This window comes from Phocoena phocoena, chromosome 17 (assembly GCF_963924675.1).
Source record: "Phocoena phocoena chromosome 17, mPhoPho1.1, whole genome shotgun sequence".
Classification (NCBI taxonomy): domain Eukaryota; kingdom Metazoa; phylum Chordata; class Mammalia; order Artiodactyla; family Phocoenidae; genus Phocoena; species Phocoena phocoena.
The window spans coordinates 44,583,656-44,604,465 of record NC_089235.1 but is presented as its reverse complement, the minus strand read 5'-3'; the positions used below and the strand labels follow the sequence as shown (position 1 = coordinate 44,604,465).

Genomic DNA, 20,810 nt, shown 5'->3' with positions numbered 1-20,810 from the left:
CAACCAGAGAAACTTGCCTGCTAGACAGACAGCTTCTGATGAGTGGACAGTGTCTTATCTGTCTCTGAATCCCCAGGAGTATGCTCAGGGTCTGGCACTGCAAGCACTCAAGGAAAAAGCTGTCATACTTCTACAGATGAGGTCACCCCAACCCTTGGGACAAATTCTGCTCCTAGCTGGGGGAATATAACCTTAGGCTGGGAGCTCAGTAGCATGGCAACTTTCTGCCAGTCCTGCTCTGTTCTTCCATCCCAGCTGTCAATTCTGGGTGTTCTTTCTTACCACTGGGATCAAGGTTCCCCTTCAGCTTACAGTAGGTACAACCCTGTCTTGCTTCATAGGCCAGAATCCTTGTCTTTGAACTCTGCCATGTATCAGCTCCTCTTTTCAACAAGATATGAAATGTAGCAGGACCTCTCTGATACCAGCTCTTTGCTTGTTGAAACCTGCCAGGCTTCCTTCACACAGTGCTTATGTTCCAAGTCTACTGTATCGGCCCCTCGGACTATCCCAGATCTCCTAGACTACTCCAGCTGGTCTGTAGAGCCATTAGACCCCAGGTCTCTCTGATCTAGCCTATGCTTCTGCTTGATGAAAAGACTTTTGACGATAGTCACTGTAATAGTACTGGTAGTACACATACTTACATAGCACTTACCATGTGCCAGGCATTGTTCTATGTGTCTTATAAATATTAATTCCTATAAGCATTACATTATTAGTGGCCTCATTTTACTGATGAAAGAAAAGCAAAACAGAAAACCTGAGGCTGAGAGATTAAGTTACTTATCGAAGGTGACACAGTTTGCAAATGGCAGAACCAGAATTTGAACCCACGCATTCTGGCTATAGTTCATTCTCTTAACCACTATGCTCTCCTGCCTCTCCGGTGGCAGTGAGAAGATGAACATGTCACTAGTGAATGTACTTACTACCTTAAATGCTCTGTTTAATACAACTGGCGTAATACTACAAACCAATAGTTATCAGGCTTATGTTAACTAACATGTAACTATAAATCTGAATCCCAAAATCAGCTATAAAGAAGCCTTTACATGATGCTGAAACTTTGATATATGAGTATTTTCATTTTTTTTTTTTTTTTGCGGTACGCGGGCCTCTCACTGTTGTGGCCTCTCCCGTTGTGGAGCACAGGCTCCGGACGCGCAGGCTCAGCGGCCATGGCTCATGGGCCCAGCCGCTCCGCGGCATGTGGGATCTTCCTGGACCGGGGCACGAACCCGTGTCCCCTGCATCGGCAGGAAGACTCCCAACCACTGTGCCACCAGGGCAGCCCGAGTATTTTCATTTTGACTGAAAATACTACAGATGTTCTACATTTAGGCAAGTCTACCAAGACAGCAGGATTCAAAGACAATGCCAGTTTATTTAGCAAAAATAATCCAAGAATACTGGGAGAGAAGATAATCATGAATATGACCTTGACAGAAGGGGAAGCAAATGTGAGGATTTAAGAATCAAAGCAGAGTTGCTAAGAGGGTAGATCTTAAAAGTTCTCACCACAAGAAAAAAAAAACAAAAGAAAGTAGATACTGTTGACATCTTGGCAAACTGGATAGTTCTGCATACTCCAGTTCACTTGACAAAATGATGACACATTTCATTGTTATCAATTCAGAAGGTGAACATCTGACTATATTATAACCAGGAATTTAAACAAGAATTAAATAAGCATATACTAATACCAATGTTAATATGTACTGTGGTCTCCTCTGATTTGTATTATTATTCTGAGTTGTTAAGTGTAGAGCAGTCATTAAAAAAACTGGCTCACATTTCTATACCAGGGGCTGGAGATAAGTGATCAAGACATACAAGAGAGGTAGGCAGTGCAGAGATCAGAGGTCCTTACAGGCCATAGTAAGATACCAAATTCTCTTAGTCTTAAAGGGAGCCACCATCAGGTTTTAAGTTAGGGGAGTGATGTAACCTAACCTACATTTTCAAAAGATCACTCTAGCTGTTGTTTGGAAAATGCATTACAAGGAGTCAAGGATGGAATCGTAGAGACCAGTTAGGAAGCTACTGTAGTAGGGAACAGAAGATGGTAGCTTGAACTCAAGTTGTACCAGTAGAAACAGAAAGAAGTAGATGGAATAGGGACATGGAGGTAGAGCTGACACGACTTATTGATGAATTAGATGTGAGCAGTTAGGGAAAAAGTAATCAGGAATGACTTTGAGTGGATGGTTATGTGATCTAGTAATAGGTGGACAACTAAGAGAAAAACAAATTTTAGGAGAAATTCAGATCCATAGAATATTAATAAGTAGAATAATAATATAGTGCTATCCACACTCAGGGAAATTACAAGCAACAAACTTTCCACAAAATCATACAGAATATGAACACTGGTTAGATGGTTTTCCTATCAGCCTACCACGAGGCCCAAGACCATTTTCAGCTCGGGAAATGAAATGAAAATTAAGTCATCCTTTCTGGCCCTTATGGGGACATATCTCATTTCATAGAACAGTTCTAAAAATGCTGAAGAGTGTGAGCACATGGTAGGTCCTCAGAAAATGTGTGGTGAACTCAATGACACCTGTTTGTCCCACTACTACCTGGAGACTATGTAAGCTACCTGTAACAGGTTGAAGAGTAGAATTAAGAACTCTCAGGATTGCCATGTACCATGAATCTGAATGACATTATTCTCTTATTATACAATTTCTAGTATGTGTGTGTCTCGTGTGTGTGTGTGTGTGTGTGTGTGTGTGTGTGTACATACATATGTGTTTGTATACGCACATACATGTGTATTTCTCTCTGATACAACTTATGGAAAAGATAGGTGTGCTCTCAACATTTTTCCCACACTGTCTTTTATTTTGAAATGAAGAGCCATTCCATACCTGTAGCATATCACCAAGGTCTGCTGTGCTAATATCTGGATCCTCTGTGGTGTTGAAGGGCACAGGAGTTATGCGTACAAGGGTGAGCACTCTAGGTTCTGGATATCTCCATAACATCATCCCTGGGCTATCTTCGGTTTCATTGTAAAACAAGACTTCATAGACACCAGGCATTTTCAAAGCTTCTGTTAAACAAAAGTATAATTAATTGTATGCTTCCGAAGGGGAACATGTTGGTTTATTACATAAGAAAAAATTGTGAGTATAAAAGAAAAGAATATAAAGAAGCTGGCTGATCATGTTTACATGGTTTAAGACAGGAACAAATCAAGAATTTTCCCTTAAGAGAGACTGAATGGCAATGTACTATTTTTGTACTGCAGGTATTGACTTACTTTTCAAGTGATCTTGATGTGTTATTATTTACTGAATGTGCAGGTAAAATAAACAAACACACACACAATCACACTGAAGCTATCGCTACTTACCAGCATCCTGTATATACTGAAACAGACCTGTCCGTAGGTCATCTGAACTTTGTTCACTTTTAAATATCTGATTTTTTTCCATAGGAGATGGAATTTGCGGCACTGTTTCAGAGACTTGCACTTCAAAATTTCCCTCCTCTTTAAGGTATCCATTGAGTAATTCATGTAGAAGAACTAGGCAATTCAAATGTTCTTGACCCCAGAAAACCTTTAAAATCATATGAAAAATTTTATTGGCTTTAACACAAACACTTCATGAGAATAATTAGGTACGATCATATTTGAATTAGTTCAAGGCTGTAATTACATTTAATTTAACTACTGATAATAATTAAACTATAATTTTTAAGAAGCAATTGACCTATGGGATGAAATTCTATTCTTGGGTAAATACATAAAAACAAGAAAATCAAGTATATCATATATTGTGTGGATAGCAATCAATTTTAAATGCTGAATTGATAATGGAATATGTTGATGTGAGGTAATGTTTATGAATTAACTTAGCTAAGAGGGAAAAGAACATCCATTATAGTCTGAGAGACTATATGAAGATCCTTCTAGGCCAAAATGTTAATAATATTGTAGAACAACTTCTACATTTTGTCATGAGATTACATGAACACATTTTGATTATAGGGTTCCTTTCTTTGCACTTTCACTCTTCAGAAAAAAAAAGAAGATGCTCAATGAAGCTGAACTTAAAAGGCTCCCAGCTTCAGTGTTTAGTGAGAAAGTGCCAACAAACAGTATCCCACAGCCCTTGAGAACCAACTGTACGGGAGCTACGGTACAGTTTCAGAACAAACTCTTGGTGTTACATCTAACAGAGAGGATCAAGTTCCCTTTTTCTGCCTGTGAAGAATATTAGTCTATAATGGAAGTATGACCAGTGGGTAATAATGATTAATGTCAGAGGACACAAATTTTCAATAATATTAATTTCTCTGAATGTATTGGATAAAGGCAATACAACCATAATTTCTAAGAGGACCAGCTGATATGGCAAAGAAGAAAAGAATATACAGACGTAGAAAAGAATAAGCCTATGCTTTGTGGGTAAGTTTTAAACCCTCAGTTTAAGTCCTACTCTCTGGAATTAAGGCATCTCAGAAATAAAGGTAAGAGGTATGATACTAAGTCTATTTTTTTCTCATCAATCTTATTTTTATTGAATCCTGAAAAACAGAGATAGGTGAAAAGTCAAGTTGGGGAGTCAAACACTGTGCTCCAGGTTTTAAAATGTCAAGAGAGTTTATAATGTAGAGATGATATACTTTGTCTTTGCTCTTATTGTTGTTTTTAATGTGGAGCTACTTTGCTGTCTTGGAAAAATGGTAATACAATTACTATTCTTGATAAAACAACACAAAATCACATGCTGAGTAAATCTATGAAAATTTATAACAGATACTGAAAATCTCCAAACCAATCAATGTAAAGCAATAAGTTAGTGGGCTCCCCTACATCTACCTCTGTGTCACTAAGAAAACTGGTGAAAAAGGTGAGGCAAGACAACTTTTAGATGAAGACAAATTCATATTTAATATGCCTCCACTATTAACAAACTAGTCATTGCCATTTTCTATAACTCTGAATTCCTCAAGCTTTTCAGATTTGTGTCAAATTTGGGGAACATCAAATCATATAAAGAACACATTCAGGATAGCTTCAAGATGGCAGAGGAGTAAGATGTGGAGACCACCTTCCTCCCCACAACTACATCAAAAATACATGTACATGTGGAACAACTCCTACAGAACACCTACTGAACGCTGGCAGAAGAACTCAGACTTCCCACAAGGCAAGAAACTCCCCACATACCTGGGTAGGGCAAAAGAAAAAAGAAAAAAAACAGAGACAAAAGAATAGGGATGGGACCTGCACCTCTGGGAGGGAGCTGTGAAGGAGGAAAAGTTTCCACAAACTAGGAAGCCCCTTCACTGGCAAAGACGCGGGGGGTGGGGGGGTGCTGGTGGGGGGAAGCTTTGGAGCCACGGAGGAGAGCGCAGCAACAGGGATGCAGAGGGCAAAGCTGAGAGATTCCCGCACAGAGGATCTGTGCCGACCAGCACTCACCAACCCGAGAGGCTTGTCTGCTCACCCGCCGGGGCGGGCGGGGAATGGGAACTGAGGCTCAGGCTTCGGAGGTCAGATCCCAGGGAGAGGACTGGGGTTGGTTGCGTGAACACTGCCTGAAGTGGGCTAGTGCGCCACAGCTAGCCGGGAGGGAGTCTGGGAAAATGTCTGGAACTGCCTGAGAGGCAAGAGACCACTGTTTAGGGATGCACAAGGAGAGGGGATTCAGAGCACTGCCTAAACGAGCTCCAGAGATGGGAGCGAGCCGCAGCTATCAGCCCGGACCCCAGAGACGGGCATGAAATGCTAAGGCTGCTGCTGCCACCACCAAGAAGCCTGTGTGCAAGCACAGGTCACTGTCCACACCTCCCCTCCCAGGAGCCTGTGCAGACCGCCACTGCCAGGATCCCGTGATCCAGGGACAACTTCCCCGGGAGAACGCACGGCACGCCTCAGGCTGGTGCAACCTCACGCCGGCCTCTGCCGCCACAGGCTTGCCCTGCATTCCGTATCCGTCCCTCCCCCTGGCCTGAGTGAGCCAGAGCCCCCTAATCAGCTGCTCCTTTAACCCCGTCCTGTCTGAGCGAAGAACACTTAGAGGTGGGGCCAAATCCAAAGCTGAAACCCAGGAGCTGTTCGAACAAGGAAGAGAAAGGGAAATTTTTCCCAGCAGCCTTAGGAGCACTGGATTAAATCCCCACAATCAACTTGATGTACCCTGCATCTGTGGAATACCTGGATAGACAACGAATCATCCCAAAATGGAGGTGGTGGACTTTGGGATCAACTGTAGACTTCGGGTTTGTTTTCTGCATCTAATTTGTTTCTGGTTTTATGTTTATCTTAGTTTGGTATTTACAGCTTATTATCATTGGTAGATTTGTTTATTGATTTGGTTGTTCTCTTCCTTTTAAAAATTTTTTAATGTATATATATTTTTTCCTTTTTCTCCTTTTGTGAGTGTGTATGTGTATGCTTCTTTGTGTGACTTTGCCTGTATAGCTTTACTTTTACCATTTGTCTTAGGGTTCTCTCTGTCCTTTTTTATTCCTTGTATAGTTTTTAGAGCTTGTTATAATTGGTGGATTTGTTTTTGCGTTTGGTTGCTCTCTCTTCCTTTTTTTTTAACTACTTAAAAATTTTTAATATATAATAATATATTATTTTTTATTTTAATAACTTTATCTATTTTTCCTTCTTTCTTTCTTTCTCTCCCTTTTCTTCTGAGCGGGGGTGGCTGACAGAGTCATGGTGCTTCAGCTGGGTGTCAGGCCTGAGCCTCTGAGGTGAGAGAGCCAAGTTCAGGACATTGGTCCACCAGATACCTCCTGGCCCCACGTAATATCAAACAGCGAAAGCTCTCCCAGAGCGAAAGCTCTCCCAGAGATCTCCATCTCAGCGCTAAGACCCAGCTCAACTCAATGACCAGCATGCTAGAGTGCTGGACACCCTAAGCCAAACAACTAGCAAGACAGGAACACAACCCCACCCACTAGCAGAGAAGCTGCCTAAAATCATAGCAAGTTCAGAGACACTCCAAAACACACCACTGGATGTGGTCCTGCCCAACAGAAAGGCAAGATCCATCCTCATCCACCAGAACACAGGCACCAGTCCCCTCCACCAGGAAGCCTACACAACCCACTGAAACAAACTTAGCCACTGGGGCAGACACCAAAAACAATGGGAACTACGAACCTGCAGCCTGCAGAAAGGAGACCCCAAACGCAGTAAGTTAAGCAAAATGAGAAGACAGAGAAATAAACAGCAGATGAAGGAGCAAGTTAAAACCCACCAGACCAAACAAATGAAGAGGAAATAGGCAGCCTACCTGAAAAAGAATTCAGAATAATGATAGTAAAGATGATCCAAAATCTTGGAAATAGAATGGAGAAAATACAAGAAACGCTTAACAAGGACCTAGAAGAACTAAAGAGCAAACAGTGATGAACAACACAATAAATGAAATTAAAAATACTCTAGATGGGATCAATAGCAGAATAACTGAGGCAGAAGAACGGATAAGTGACCTGGAAGATAAAAGAGTGGAAATAACTACTGCAGAGCAGAATAAAGAAAAAAGAATGGAAAGAATTGAGGACAGTCTCAGAGACCTCTGTGACAACATTAAACACACCAACACTGGAATAATAGAGGTGCCAAAAGAAGAGAAAAAGAAAGGGACTGGGAAACTATTTGAACAGATTATAGTTGAAAACGTCCCTAATATGGGAAAGGAAATAGTCAATCAAGTCCAGGAAGAACAGAGAGTCCCATACAGGATAAATCCCAGGAGAAACATGCCAAGACACATATTAAACAAAGTCTCAAAAATTAAATACAAAGAAAAAATATTAAAAGCAGCAAGGGAAAAGCAACAAATAATACACAAGGGAATCCCCATAAGGTTAACAGCTGATCTTCGAGCAGAAACTCTACAAGCCAGAAGGGAGTGGCAGGACATATTTAAAGTGATGAAAGAGAAAAACCTACAAACAAGATTACTCTACCCAGCAAGGGTCTCATTCAGATTCCATGGAGAAATTAAAAGGCTTACAGACAAGCAAAAGCTAAGAGAATTCAGCACCACCAAACCAGGTTTACAACAAATCCGAAAGGAACTTCTCTAGGCAGGAAACACAAGAGAAGGAAAAGACCTATGATAACAAACCCAAAACAATTAAAAAAATTAATAGGAACACACATATCAATAACTACCTAAAATGTAAATAGACTAAATGCTCCCACCAAAAGACACAGACTGCCTGAAAAGATACAAAAACAAAACCTGTATATATGCTGTCTACAAGAGACCCACTTCAGACCTAGGGACACATATAGACTGAAAGTGAGGGGATGGAAAAAGATATTCCATGCAAATGGAAATGAAAGGAAAGCTGGAGTAGCAATTCTCATATCAGACAAAATAGACTTTAAAATAGAGACTATTACAAGAGACAAAGAAGGACACTACATAATGATCAAGGGATCAATCCAAGAAGAAAATATAACAATTGTAAATATTTATTCAAACAACATAGGAGTACCTCAATACTTAAGGCAAATGCTAACAGGGATAAAAGGGGAAATTAACAGTAACACAATCATAGTAGGGGACTTTAACACCCAACTTTCACCAATGGACATATCATCCAAAAAGAAAATAAGTAAGGAAACACAAGATTTAAATGATACATTAAACAAGATGGACTTAATTGATATTTACAGGACATTCCATCCAAAAACAACAGAATACACTTTCTTCTCAAGTGCTCATGGAACATTCTCCAGGATAGATCATATCTTGTGTCACAAATCCAGCCTTGGTAAATTTAAGAAAATTGAAATCATATCAAGTATGTTTTCAGACCACAACGTTATGAGACTAGATGTCAAGTACAGGAAAAATCTGCAAAAAATACAAACACATGGAGGTTAAACAATACACTACTAAATAACCAAGATATCACTGAAGATATCAAAGAGAAAATAAAAAAATACTTAGAAACAAAGGACAATGAAAGCACGACAAAACAAAATCTATGGGATGCAGCAAAAGCAGTTCTAAGAGGGAAGTTTATAGCAATACAATCCTCCCTCAAGAAAGAAGAAACATCTCAAATAAACCACCTAACCTTACACCTAAAGCAATTAGAGAAAGAAGAACAAAAAAACAGCAAAGATAGCAGAATGAAAGAAATCATAAAGATCAGATCAGAAATAAATGAAATAGAAATGAAGGAAACAACAGCTAAGATCAATAAAACTAAAAGCTGGTTCTTTGAGAAGATAAACAAAATTGATAAACCACTAGCCAGACTCATCAAGAAAAAAAGGGAAAAGACAAATCAATAGAATGAGAAATGATAAAGGAGAAGTAACAACTAACACTGCAGAAATACAAAAGATCATGACGGATTACTACAAGCAACTCTATGCCAATAAAATGGACAACCTGGACAAAATGCACAAATTCTTACAAAAGCACAACCGGCTGAGACTGAACCAGGAAGAAATAGAAAATATAAAGAGACCAATCACAAGCACTGGAATTGACACGGTGATTAAAAATCTTCCAATAAACAAAAGCCCAGGACCAGAAGGATTCACAGGGGAATTCTATCAAACATTTAGAGGAGAGCTAACACTTAGCCTTCTCAAACTCTTCCAAAATACAGCAGAGGGAGGAACACTCCCAAACTCATTCTATGAGGCCACCATCACCCTGATACCAAAAGAAGACAAAGATGTCACAAAAAAACAAAACTACAGACAAATATCACTGATGAACACAAAGGCAAAAATCCTCAACAAAACAGTAACAAACAGAACCCAACAGCATGTTACTTTTAACGTAATGTGATCATACACCATGATCAAGTGGGGTTTATCCCAGGAATGCAAGGATTCTTCAACATATGGAAATCAATCAATGTAATAAACCACATAAACAAACTGAAGGAGAAAAACCATATGATCATCTCAATAGGTGCAGAAAATGCTTTTGACAAAATTCAACACCCATTTATGATAAAAGCTCTGCAGAAAGCAGGCATAGGGGGAACTTACCTTAACAAAATAAAGGTCATATATGACAAACCCAGAGCCAACATCGTTCTCAATGGTGAAAAACTGAAACCATTTCCACTAAGATCAGAAACAAGACAAGGCTGCCCACTCTCAGCACTATTACTCAACATAGTTTCGGAAGTTTTAACTACAGCAATCAGAGAAGAAAAAGAAATAAAAGGAATCCACATTGGAAAAGAAGAAGTAAAGCTGTCACTGTTTGCAGATGACATGATACGATACATAGAGAATCCTAAAGATGCTACCAGAAAACTACTAGAGCTAATCAATGAATTTGGTAAAGTAGCAGGATACAAAATTAATGCACAGAAATCTCTGGCATTCCTATACACTAATGATGAAAAGTCTGAAAGAGAAATTAAGGAAACACTCCCATTTACCATTGCAACAAAAAGAATAAAATACCTAGGAATAAACCTACCTAAGGAGACAAAAGACTTGTACACAGAAAACTATAAGACACTGAGGAAAGAAATTAAAGATGATACAAACAGTTGGAGAGATATAACGTGTCTTGAATAGGAAGAATCAACATTGTGAAAATGACTATACTACACAAAGCAACCTACAAATTGAATGCAATCCCTATCAAACTACCAATGGCGAGGCCTGAACCAAGATGGCAGAGTAGAAGGACGTGCTCTCACTCCCTCTTGAGAGAGCACCAGAATCACAACTAGGTGCTGCACAATCATCAACAGGAAGACACTGGAACTCAACAAAAAAGATACCCCACATCCAGAGACAAAGGAGAAGCCACAGTGAGATGGTAGGAGGGATGCAATCACAGCAAAATGAAATCCCGTAACTGCTGGGTGGGTGACTCACAGACTGGAGAACAACTATACCACAGAAGTCCACCCACTGGAGTGAAGGTTCTGAGCCCCACGTCAGACTTCCCAACCTGGGGGTCTGGCAACGGGAGGAGGAATTCCTAGAGAATCAGACTTTGAAGCCTAGTGGGATTTGATTGCAGGACTTAGACAAGACTGGGGAAAACAGAGACTCCACTCTTGGAGGGCACACACAAAGTAGTGTGTGTGCATCGGGACCCAGAGGAAGGAGCAGTGACCACAGAGGAGACTGAACCAGACCTACCTGCTAGTGTTGGAGCGTCTCCTGCAGAGGTGGGGGGTCGCTGTGGCTCACCGTGGGGACAAGGACACTGGCAGAAGAAGTTCTGGGAAGTACTCCTTGGCGTGAAGCCTCCCAGAGTCTGCCATTAGCCCCACCAAAGAGCCCAGGTAGGCTCCAGTGCTGGGTTGCCTCAGGCCAAACAACCAAAAGGAAGGGAATCCTGCACCACCCATCAGGAGTCAAGCGAATTAAAGATTTACTGAGCTCTGCCCACCAGAGCAACAGTCAGCTCTACCTACCACCAGTCCCTCCCAACAGCAAACTTGCACAAGCTTCTTAGATAGCCTCATCCACCAGAGGGCAGACAGCAGAAGCAAGAAGAACTACAATCCTGCAGCCTGTGGAACAAAAAACACATTCACAGAAAGGTAGACAAGATGAAAAGGCAGAGGGCTTTGTACCAGATGAAGGAACAAGAAAAAATCCCAGAAAAACAACTAAATGAAGTGGAGATAGGGAACCTTCCAGAAAAAGAATTCACAATAACGACAGTGAAGATGATCCAGGACCTTGGAAAAAGGATGGAGGCAAAGATCGAGAAGATGCAAGAAATGTTTAACAAAGACCTAGAAGAGCTAAAGAACAAACAAACAGAGATGAACAATACAGTAACTGAAATGAAAACTACACTAGAAGGAATCAATAGCAGAATAACTGAGGCAGAAGAACGCATAAGTGACCTGGAAGACAGAATGGTGGAATACACTGCTGCGGAACACAATAAAGAAAAAAGAATGAAAAGAAATGAAGACAGCCTAAGAGACCTCTGGGACAACATTAAACGCAACAACATTCGCATGATAGGGGTCCCAGAAGGAGAAGAGAGAGAGAAAGGAGCAGAGAAAATTTTGAAGAGATTATAGTCGAAAACTTCCCTAACATGGGAAAGGAAATAGCCACCCAAGTTGAGGAAGCGCAGTGAGTCCCATACAGGATAAACCCAAGGAGAAACACGTCAAGATACATAGTAATCAAATTGGCAACAATTAAAGAGAAAGAAAATTATTGAAAGTAGCAAGGGAAAAATGACAAATAACATACAAGGGAACTCCCATAAGGTTAACAGCTGATTTCTCAGCAGAAACTCTACAAGACAGAAGGGAGTAGCAAGATACACTTAAAGTGATGAAAGAACCTACAACCAACAGTACTTTACTCGGCAAGGATCTCATTCAGATTCGATGGAGAAGTCAAAAGCTTTACTGAGAGGCAAAAGCTAAGAGAATTCAGCACCACCAAACCAGCTCTACAACAAAAGCTAAGAGAATTCAGCACCACCAAACCAGCTCTACAACAAATGCTAAAGGAACTTCTCTAAGTGGGAAACACTAGAGAAGAAAAGGACCCACAAAAACAAACCCAAAACAATTAAGGAAATGGTAATAGGAACATATGTATCAATAATTACCTTAAATGTGAATGGATTAAATGCTCCAACCAAAAGACACAGGCTTGCTGAATGGATAAGAAAACAAGACCCATATATAGGCTATCTAAAAGAGACCCATTTCAGACCTAGGGACCCATACAGACTGAACATGAGGGGATGGAAAAAGATATTCCATGCAAATGCAAATCAAAAGAAAAAAGCTGGAGGGCTTCCCTGGTGGCGCAGTGGTTGAGAGTCCGCCTGCCAATGCAGGGGACACGGGTTCGTGCCCCGGTCTGGGAAGATCCCACATGCCGTGGAGCGGGTGGTCCCATGAGCCATGGCCGCTGAACGTGTGCATGTGGAGCCTGTGCTCGCAACAGGAGAGGCCACAACAGTGAGAGGCCCACGTACCGCAAAAAAAAAAAAAAAAAAAAAAAGCTGGAGTAGCAGTACTCATATCAGATCAAATAGACTTTAAAATAAAAATGTCACAAGAGACAAAGAAGGACACTACATAATGATCAAGGGATCAATCCAAGAAGAAAATATAACAATTATAAGTATATATGCACCTAACATAGGAGCACCTCAATATATAAGGCCACTGCTAACAGCTACAAAAGAGGGAATTGACAGTAATACAATAAGAGTGGGGGACTTTAACACCTCACTTACACCAATGGACAGATCATACAAAATGAAAATAAATAAGGAAACAGAAGTTTTAAATGACACAATAAACCAGATAGATTTAACTGATATTTATAGGACATTCCATCCCAAAACAGCAGATTACACTTTCTTCTCAAGTGTGCACAGAACATTCTCCAGGATATATCACATCTTGGGTCACAAATCAAGCCTCAGTAAATTTAAGAAAATTGAAATCATATCAAGCAACTTTTCTGACCACAATGCTATGAGACTAGATATGAATTACAGGGAAAAAAACTTAAAAAAAAGAAACACATGCAGGCTAAAGAATACATTACTAAATAACCAAGAGATCACTAAAGAAATCAAAGAGAAAATAAAAAAATACCTAGAGACAAATGACAATGAAAACATGATGATCCAAAACCTATGGGATGCAGCAAAAGAGTTCTAAGAGGGAAGTCTATAGCTATACAAGCCTACCTCAAGAAACAAGAAAAATCTCTAATAAACAATCTAACCATTCACCTAAAGGAACTAGAGAAAGAAGAACAAACAAAACCCAAAGTTAGCAAAAAGACTGAAATCATAAAGATCAGAGCAGAAATAAATGAAAAAGAAACAAAGAAAACAATAGCAAAAATGAATAAAAGTAAAAGCTGGTTCTTTGAGTAGGTAAAGAAAATTGATAAACCATTAGGCAGACTCATCAAGAAAAAGAGGGAGAGGACTCGAATCAATAAAATTAGAAATGAAAAAGGAGAAGTTACAACAGACACTGCAGAAATACAAAGCATCCGAAGAGACTACTACAAGCAACTCTGTGCCAATAAAATGGACAACCTGGAAGAAATGGACAAATTCTTAGAAAGGTATAACCTTCCAAGACTGAACCAGGAAGAAACAGAAAATATAAACAGACCAATCACAAGTAATGAAATTGAAACTGTGATTAAAAATCATCCAACAAACAAAAGTCCAGGACCAGATGGCTTCACAGGTGGATTCTGTCAAACATTTAGAGAAGAGCTAACACCCATCCTTCTCAAACTCTTGCAAAATACTGCGGAGGAAGGAACACTCCCAAACTCATTCTATGAGGCCACCATTACTCTGATACCAAAACCAGACAAAGATACTACAAAAAAAGAAAATTACAGACCAATATCACTGATGAATACAGATGCAAAAACCCTAAAGAAAATACTAGCAAAAGGAATTCAACAACATATTAAAAGGATCATGCACCATGATCAAGTGGGATTTATCCCAGGGATGCAAGGATTCTTCAATATATGCAAATCAATCAATATGATACACCATATTAACAAATTGATTAACAATGTGACACACCATATTAACAAATTGAAATACCATATGATCATCTCAATAGATACAGAAATATCTTTTGAGAAAATTCAACACCAATTTATGATAAAAACTCTCCAGAAAGTGGGCATAGAGGGAACCTACCTCAACATAATAAAGGCCGTATTTGATAAACCCACAGTAAACATCATTCTCAATGGTGAAAAACTGAAAGCATTTCCTCTAAGATCAGGAACGAGACAAGGATGTCCACTCTCACCACTATTATTCAACATAGTTTTGGAAGTCCTAGCCATGGCAATCAGAGAAAAAAAAGAAATAAAGGGAATACAAATTGGAAAAGAAGAAGTAAAACTGCCACTGTTTGCAGATGACACGATACTATACATAGAGAATCCTAAAGATGCCACCAGAAAACTACTAGAGCTAATTAATGAACCTGGTAAAGTTGCAGGATACAAAATTAATACACAGAAATCTCTTGCATTCCTATACACTAATGATGAAAAATCTGAAAGAGAAATTAAGGAAACACTCCCATTTACCATTGCAAGTAAAAGAATAAAATACCTAGGAATAAACCTACCTAGGGAGACAAAAGACCTGTACGCAGAAGACTATAAGACACTGATGAAGGAATTAAAGATGATCCCAACAGATGTAGAGATATACCATGCTTTTGGATTGAAAGAAGCAATATTGTGAAAATGACTATACTACCCAAAGTAATCTACAGATTCAATTCAATCCCTATCAAATTACCAATGGCATTTTTTACGGAACTAGAACAGAAAATCTTAAAATTTGTATGGTGACATCAAAGACCCCAAATAGCCAAAGCAGTCTTGAGGGAAAAAAATGGAGCTGGAGGAATCAGACCTCCTGACTTCAGACTATACTACAAAGCTACAGTAATCAAGAAAATATGATAGTGGCACAAAAACAGAAACACACATCAATGGAACAAAAAGAAAGCCCAGAGGTAAACCCACGCACCTATGGTCAACTAATCTATGACAAAGGAGGCAAGAATATACAATGGAGAAAAGACAGTCTCTTCAATAAGTGGTGCTGGGAAAACTGGACCACTACATGTAAAAGAATGAAATTAGAACACTCCCTTACACCATACACAAAAATAAACTCAAAATGTATTAGAGACCTTAATGTTAGACCGGACACTATAAAACTCTTAGAGGAAAACATAGGAAGAACACTCTTTGACATAAATCACAGCAAGATATTTTTTGATCCACCTCCTAGAGTAATGGAATTAAAAACAAAAATAAACAAATGGGACCTAATGAAACTTAAAAGCTTTTGCCCAGCAAAGGAAACCATAAACAAGATGAAAAGACAACCCTCAGAATGGGAGAAAATATTGCAAACGAATAAATGGACAAAGGATTAATCTCCAAAATATATAAACAGCTCATGCAGCTCAATATTAAAAAGAAAACAACCCAATCCAAAAATGGGCAGAAGATCTAAATAGACATTTCTCCAAAGAAGATATACAGATGGCCAAGAAGCATATGCAAAGCTGTTCAACATCACTATTAGAGAAATGCAAATCAAAACTACAATGAGGTGTCTCCTCACACCAGTTAGAATGGGCATCATCAGAAAATCTACAAACAACAAATGCTACAGAGGGTGTGGAGAAAAGTGAACCCTCTTGCACTCTTGGTGGGAATGTAAATTGATACAGCCACTATGGGGAACAGTATGGAGGTTCCTTAAAAAACTAAAAATAGAATTACCATATGGTCCAGCAATCTCACTACTGGGCATATACCCAGAGAAAACCATAATTCAAAAAGACACATGTACTCCAATGTTCATTGCAGCACTATTTACAATAGCCAAGTCATGGAAGCAACCTAAATGTCCGTCGACAGACGAATGGATAAAGTAGATGTGTTATATATATAATGGAATATTACTGAGCTATAAAAAAGAATGAAATTAGGTCATTTGTTGAGATGTGGATGGATCTAGAGAGTGTCATAGAGTGAAGTAAATCATAAAGAGAAAAACAAATATCGTATATTAACACATATATGTGGAACCTAGAAAAATGGTACAGATGAACTGGTTTGCAGGGCAGAAATTGAGACACAGACATAGAGAACAAGTGTATGGACACCAAGGGGGGAAAGCCGCGGGGTGGTGGTGGTGGTGGTGTGATGAATTGGGCGATTGGGATTGACATGTATACACTGATGTGTATAAAACTGATGATTAATAAGAAGCTGCTGTATAAAAAAATTAAATAAAAAATTAAAAAAAAAAAGAAAAGTGAGGAATTCACCTAGATCTGTTAGGCAAAATGTGTGATAAACCCTTGGTATGACTTTCCTAGCCCTGAGAGATCTTTTAAAAGTTCAGTATGAGACTCCTTATCAAAATTTCACACACACACATAAGAAGTCTGTATCATCAATTATAGTTATATAAATCATCAGGCCAAGTTTACTGAGACCAGACTTATTTTGCAAACAAACTACTCTTAATTTGGTTTCATTTGGTAAAAATGACGGTAATTTTAGAGAGAAAAAGATTATGTTTCAGTGAATATTAAATTCTGGTTTTGTTAATGGGGGGTCTGTATTTATTAAGACTTAACCTCCTAGGTAGTTCCCTGCTGTCATGCTATATTAATGTAAAGTTTAATTGAAGGACACTCTAAGTTTGTTTCAGAAGTTTATCTTAGTAATCTATCTTTGAATGAAGATCAGATGCCCCAGGACCTGGAACCAGGAGTTTGTGCATGCTGAAACAGACATAATTTAAAGACTATCTCCAACCTGGACGGAAGGACACTTATCAGGTACTCTTAACTAGCTCATGAACAGTGAAACTGAAGGGAATGACTCCTGGATTAATTTCCACTCACAAAGGGCCCCTGCAGTGGACTGGCCTATGGAGAGTGTGGCTGACCTCAAAATCACCTTAAAACAATGCTCAAACAAAAGAGAAACTACACTCATACTAGGATGAGAAGAAGACGACATCAGAAGTAGACAGCTTGCCCAAGATCCTGGACCTAACTCGTATGATCATTTATAATGTTTTCTTGACTTCTTGGACCCTTCCATATGAATCACATGTTTTCCTATCATGGGGCATGATCCTATGCTAGTGTTTTTATTTTTTTCCTATGCTAGTTTTAAAAATCAATCCAGTTGTTGGGTTTGTGGCCAATTACCTGTGTCTGGTACTTCTGGGTTACCTTGGTGGATTTCTCTACTCCAAGGCTCTAATTGGTTGGCTCTTAGGAAATTTATTCTAGAAGAGAGAAATTATAGTCCTATTGAGGCCACTATTAATATTACTAGGTGAGATCCCCTCACCTAGCCAATTAATGATCCTACTCTGACTCTGGCCATAAATTTTTCTTTATTACTCAGGCTCAGTCATAGCAACAAGCAAAATTTCAGCCAAGGAATAAGACCTCCCACAATCATGGGATGGATTTATGTAGTTAACACCAGGCCATGGTAATTTAAGTTTAAAGGCTCCTCTATGTTGGGAACAATTAAATCATAGTAAGGATAATCAGTCTAGTAACACTAGGAAACTGGGCTGGGTGCCTTATGGACAGTGCCAATATAAAATTTACCTTAAAGATAAGGATTGGTACAGAACAGACTAAGTCAGACAACCTGGGATATACTGGGCCACACCTAATGGAAGCTTGCTTAATTCTTACTTATGACTTCACTACTACTGCTAGCTATGTTATCTGTAATTCACCTGTTTTACAAAATTGTTGTTTCTTACATTACCAAATGTGTGACTGAGCCTGTCATAAAATGACGATATATGGTTCCATGTAAGATCAATGATGGTAATAGTGTAACTCTAGATATGGGAAGAAGCAACAAGAGGGAATATTTTCCTGGACTGTAAGAGACTAGTAAGACAGGTGGTCCAGAGACTTTTTGGCTACTCCTGTGGCCTAGTCCAGTAAGAGCACATTGAGTAGCCTATCAGAAAACTCTTTTCCAGGCCTTGGAATGAGCATTCCTAGCCCCATGGATTGAAATGGTCATGAAATACCCCCACAAACCATGGTCAAATTTATGACCATGAAGGGGCCCTGCTGACTGGAAAGCAGCACTTGCCATTGGCACTTGCTGTCTGTCTCTACAAAGATTAAATCATGAGCCACTGCAGCTGCTGACCTTCAATACCCCCGGAAAGGAGTTCACAGTTGACATCAGGAATGAGGCAGTCTGTTCTCTGGGAAAAACTGGCAGAACAGGCCTTCAGACAGTTAGATATTTTCAGGAGAAGATTTTTTGAGCCGAAATTCTTGCATCTTCTCATAACTAGAGAAACACTAACATCATTAACGGTGACATCTGCTTTGTCTATAAAGGAGAATGTTACAATTAAAAGTCAAAATGGAAAAAAAAACCCAACAAAAAACAAACTACCAATGGCATTTTCCACAGAACTAGAACAAAAACTTTCACAATTTGTATGGAAACACGAAAGACCCCGAAGAGCCAAAGCAGTCTTGAGAAAGAAAAACAGAGCTGGAGGAATCAGGCTCTTGGACTTCAGACTATACTACAAAGCTACAGTAATCAAGACAGTATGGTACTGGCACAAAAACAGAAATATAGATCAACGGAACAGGATAGAAAGCCTAGAGATAAACCCACACAATATGGTCACCTTATTTTTGATAAAGGAGGCAAGAATATACAATGGCTAAAAGACAGCCTCTTCAATAAGTGGTGCCAGGAAAACTGGGGAGCTACACGTAAAAGAATGAAATTAGAACACTCCCTAACACCATACACAAAAATAAACTCAAAATGGATTAAAGACCTAAATGTAAGGCCAGATACTATAAAACTCTTAAGAGGAAAACATAGGCAGAACGCTCTGACATAAATCACAGCAAGATCCTTTTGGAACCACCTCCTAGAGAAATCGCAATAAAAACAAAAGTAAACAGATAGGATCTAATGAAACTTAAAGCTTTTGCACAGCAATGAAAACCATAAACAAGATGAAATGACAACCCTCAGAATGGGAGAAAATATTTGCAAATGAAGTAACTGACAAAGGATTAACCTCCAAAATATACAAGCAGCTCATGGAGCTCAATATCAAAAAAACAAACAACCCAGTCCAAAAATGGGCAGAAGACCTAAATAGACATTTCTCCAAAGAAGATATACAGATTGCCAACAAACACATGAAAAGATGCTCAACATCACTAATCATTAGAGAAATGCAAATCAAAACTACAATGAGGTATCACCTCACATGGGTCAGAATGGCCATCATCAGAAAATCTACAAATAATAAATGCTGGAGAGGGTGTGGAGAAAAGGGAACCCTCTTGCACTGTTGGTGGGAATGTAAATTGATACAGCCACTATGGAGAACAGTATGGAGGTTCCTTAAAGAACTAAAAATGGAACTACAACACGACCCAGCAATCCCACTACTGGGCATATATACCCTGAGAAAACCATAATTCAAAAAGAGTCATGTACCAGAATGTTCACTGCAGCTCTATTTACAATAGCCAGGACATGGAAGCAACCTAAGTGTCCACCAACAGATGAATGGATAAAGAAGATGTGGCACATATATACAATGGAATATTACTCAGCCATAAAAAGAAATGAAAGTGAGTTATTTGTAGTGAGGTGGATGGACCTAGAGTCTGTCATACAAAGTGAAGTAAGTCAGAAAGAGAAACACAAATACCATATGCTAACACATATATATGGAATCTAAAAAAAAAATGGTTTTGACAAACCTAGGGGCAGGACAGGAATAAAGACGCAGATGTAGAGAATGGACTTGAGGACATGGGGAGGGGGAAGGGTAAGGTGCGACGAAGTGAGAGAGTGGCATTGACGTATATATACTACCAAATGTAAAACAGATAGTTAGTGGGAAGCAGCTGCATAGCACAGGGAGATCAGCTCAGTGCTTTGTGCCCACCTAGAGGGGTGGGATAGGGAGGGTGGGAGGGAGGCGCAAGAGGGAGGGGACATGGGGATATATGTATGCATTTAGCTGATTCACTTTGTTATACAGCAGAAACTAACACAACACTCTAAAGCAATTATACTCCAATAAAGATGTTAAAAAAAAAAAAGAACACATTCACATTCTATCCAAATAGAAAATTATCAAGAAATAAGTTGGATATCCTCACACATTCAATACTTGGCTGCAAATCAAATGCATAAAAGGTTGCAATGTAAGGTTATATATTATGTTAGCCATCAGACATCATAATAGCTA

At 39.2% G+C, this 20,810-nt stretch overlaps 1 protein-coding gene across 2 annotated transcripts in view; it reads right to left on the bottom strand.

Moving 5' to 3' along the window:
• The window catches only part of VPS13B (vacuolar protein sorting 13 homolog B), an 818,081-nt gene that overhangs the window by 143,971 nt on the left and 653,300 nt on the right, over positions 1-20,810 (bottom strand). For both annotated transcript variants that reach the window (XM_065895774.1, XM_065895773.1), the window contains exons 37-38: positions 3,365-3,572; positions 2,877-3,061 (exon numbers count right to left, since the gene is read on the bottom strand). In XM_065895774.1, the coding sequence (XP_065751846.1) occupies positions 2,877-3,061; positions 3,365-3,572 (393 nt within the window). The remainder of the gene's footprint in view (positions 1-2,876; positions 3,062-3,364; positions 3,573-20,810) is intronic.